At 51.7% G+C, this 2,886-nt stretch overlaps 1 protein-coding gene and 1 pseudogene across 1 annotated transcript, besides 2 other annotated features; both read left to right on the plus strand.

Annotated features, from left to right (window-relative positions):
• Positions 1–2,886: a sequence feature (areas not merged during assembly with more than two copies in the genome that could not be assigned to a particular haplotype).
• Tc00.1047053509947.10 (mucin TcMUCII, putative) lies at positions 590–1,603 on the plus strand (the record flags this gene model as incomplete). The annotated part of the gene is made up of 1 exon (XM_797745.1): positions 590–1,603. One exon carries the CDS (start codon positions 590–592, stop codon positions 1,601–1,603), a length of 1,014 nt encoding a protein of 337 aa, XP_802838.1.
• Positions 1,871–1,955: a sequence feature (T-rich).
• On the plus strand, positions 2,106–2,882 carry Tc00.1047053509947.20 (annotated as a pseudogene).

The following is a 2,886-nucleotide window of genomic DNA, read 5'->3' on the forward strand; positions in this document are numbered from 1 at the left end:
CGGTCTCCCACACTATCTCCCATCCTTTGCATCTTCTTGTCGCGCGTGCGTCAGCAGCTGCGGTGGTGACCGGGGCTGCATGAAATAAGTTGTTTACGCTGAATATCAACGAGGGCAAAGGGCAACTGAATTGTTTTTATCGTGGTGAATATTTTCTGCACTTCCCGTGGACCAACAATTCGCGTGGTGTGCGGAGATATCTCTTTTTTTATTATAGCTTTGCTTTTGCGTTGCTGTGTGCGCTGCAACTTCTTTTGTGTGTGCGTACCCCCCGTGAGGGGTGCCGACACGACGGACCGCTCTCGCCGTGTGTGCATGCGGTGGAGCCTTGTGTGCCGCTCCTGTTTGCTCCTCCCTCTTCCATCTGTGCGTTGGTGTTGCGGCAGGGCTGTGTGTGTGTGTGCGTGTTGCCGTGGATTGGAGTGTGTGTCGTGCGTGGTGTGCGGCGTACGGTGCATGCCTGGCTGCTGCCCTCTCCTCATGTGGTGTGCCCTCTGTGTGTGTCTGCCGCACCTCTCGTCTCCCCTGTTGCTCTCCATGTCCCTCACTGCGCAGATCAGCTCCACACCACTGAAAGACCACACTCACAATGATGACGTGCCGTCTGCTGTGCGCCCTGTTGGTGCTTGCCCTGTGCTGCTGCCTGTCCGATTGCGTGATGGCGAGTGAAGTTTATCTTCCTGAACTCGGTCCGGACTCTGGTACAGAAAAGGGACCAGTTGGGGCGGAAGTTAAGCAGAAGGGAACAGAAGCGGACCGAGAACTGGGGAAAGATGCGCCAAAGGATCAAGTTGGGAAGGATACGCAAAACATACAAGGTCCGCCAACCGCTTTGGAAGAGGAACAAGATGGTGATAAGGGTCCTGGTTTAAAGCTCTCTAGGTCGAACGCAGCAGTTTCAACCGATAAGTCAGATTTAACAGGTTTGGAAACCATTATTCCAGTAGTATTAAGTCAGGCGATCGGTACTTCAGTGGGAATGAGTACGACCGATGCGCAGGGGGTGGTGGGTAATACAGTCGGTACCGCAAATGGATCAAAGGAGAAGCTTCCTGAGCCAGAAAGACAAGGTACGGCGACCGTGGCGGGGTTACAAGCTCCGACACAGGCGAAGGAAACCGTTGGAAGTAAATCCCCGAATGGATCAGAAGGAGTGGCAGATGCGCCAATTACTACAACGAGCACCACTAGTACAACGGCATCAGGGTTACAGGTCCAAAGCAAAAAAGAAGAGGAACCAGTTATTACGAACGGTAGGGAAAACACACAAAGTACGGTGTTCAGTAAGGTGTCCAACAGCCAAGTTGCATCAGTTGCGTCTGGTCATTCAGGATCACAAGTTCCTGGCATTCCGCTACAGCGACCAACTTTACAAACCGTTAAGTCAAGGGCACAAAGTGTGACAATTCATTCCGAAAAAGGACAAGAAACGAAGACTATTGCATTGAAGACCAGTACGACCACAACAGAGGCGCCAACTACGACGACCACCCGCGCACCGTCACGTCTCCGCGAAATCGACGGCGGCCTCGGCAGCTCTGCGTGGGTGCGTGCCCCGCTGCTGCTCGCAGTATCCGCGCTGGCGTACACCACTCTGGACTGAAAGGGAGCGTGGGCTGTGCGTGCCAGCACTCAGCCACGGGGACATGTGTACGTCTACTGTGGTCCGATGTATGAAGTAAGAGTAATTATGATGATTGTTTTTTCTTTGTTTGCCTCCGCTGCCCTGCTGTGTGCTCCGCGTTGCTTCCCACATCCGTCACGTTGAACGCATCCCAGACACACTCATATGCACGACATGCATACAAATTTTTACGTGGACGCACGGTTGAGGATAGGTGCATGCGCGCCGGAGCCATTTTGGTGCAGTTTTTGTAATTTTTACTGTTTTGCTTTATTGCTGCTTGTTTTCTTTTCTTTTGTTTTGCACTTGTTTTGTGTGTTTTATTGTTGTTAAATTGTGCAGGGCTTTGTAAGTTTTGCACTTTCATTGGTTCAACATTTCTCATGAAATGCGTGCTGCTGCTGGTCTTTTTCCTTTGCTTTCGCTCTGCGTTGACGTGTTGTTAGCTTGAGCTGGAGGCTACACGCAAGTGACAGGAGTGATGGCGATGATGGCTGGCCGTGTGCTGCTGGTGTGTGCCCTCTGCGTGCTGTGGTGCGGTGCTGGCGGTGTTTATGCGAGGGACGGGGAGAACAACGCACAGGGTGTTTGCATGGTGCCGGGAGGGTTTGGAAAGAAAGCATTGTATTTGGCGAGTGGATGTGATAAAAACGCGCCGACGCTTTCTTTGCGTTCAGTTTTGCCTATTCTTGTCATATAGGCCGGAGATTCTGAAGGTGTCCCTTCCAAGGAAAATAATGGTAAAAATTTAAATTTAGTTGATGGAGTTGCTGGTCCCGACATCACTGCAGGAGTAGGAGGTGGTGGAAGCGATGGTCGAGGCGGTGTAAATTCTGGTGGACAAGAAGGTGCTGGCAGCAGTCATGCTGGTTTTGTGCCTGGCGCTGGTTACTCTCCTCCTGCTGGTGGTCCTGCTTCCGGTGGTGGTTCTTCACCTGACCGTAGTGCTACCACGGAGACCAGTGTCAGTCTTTCATCCACCTCGCAACGTGAGGCCCAACAAGAACTTTTGCAAAGTGATGAAACAAAGGAGAGTCAACACGCCCAGTTGCTCGACGGAAAGGCACCGGATACGCCCGCCGCTGAAAAGCAGTCACGGGGCTTTGATACAACAAGGGCCAGGGTGTTGGCGACACTTCTACATTGAGCGGAAAAGAACAGCACTCTTCGGAAGAAGCAATGAAAAACGACGGGGATCCAGACACTTTTCAAACAGTTATGTCACCAGAAGATCCAAATAAAGAATTACAAGAAAAAGGAAA

Source organism: Trypanosoma cruzi, genomic scaffold, assembly GCF_000209065.1.
Source record: "Trypanosoma cruzi strain CL Brener 1047053516547 genomic scaffold, whole genome shotgun sequence".
Lineage (NCBI taxonomy): Eukaryota > Euglenozoa > Kinetoplastea > Trypanosomatida > Trypanosomatidae > Trypanosoma > Trypanosoma cruzi.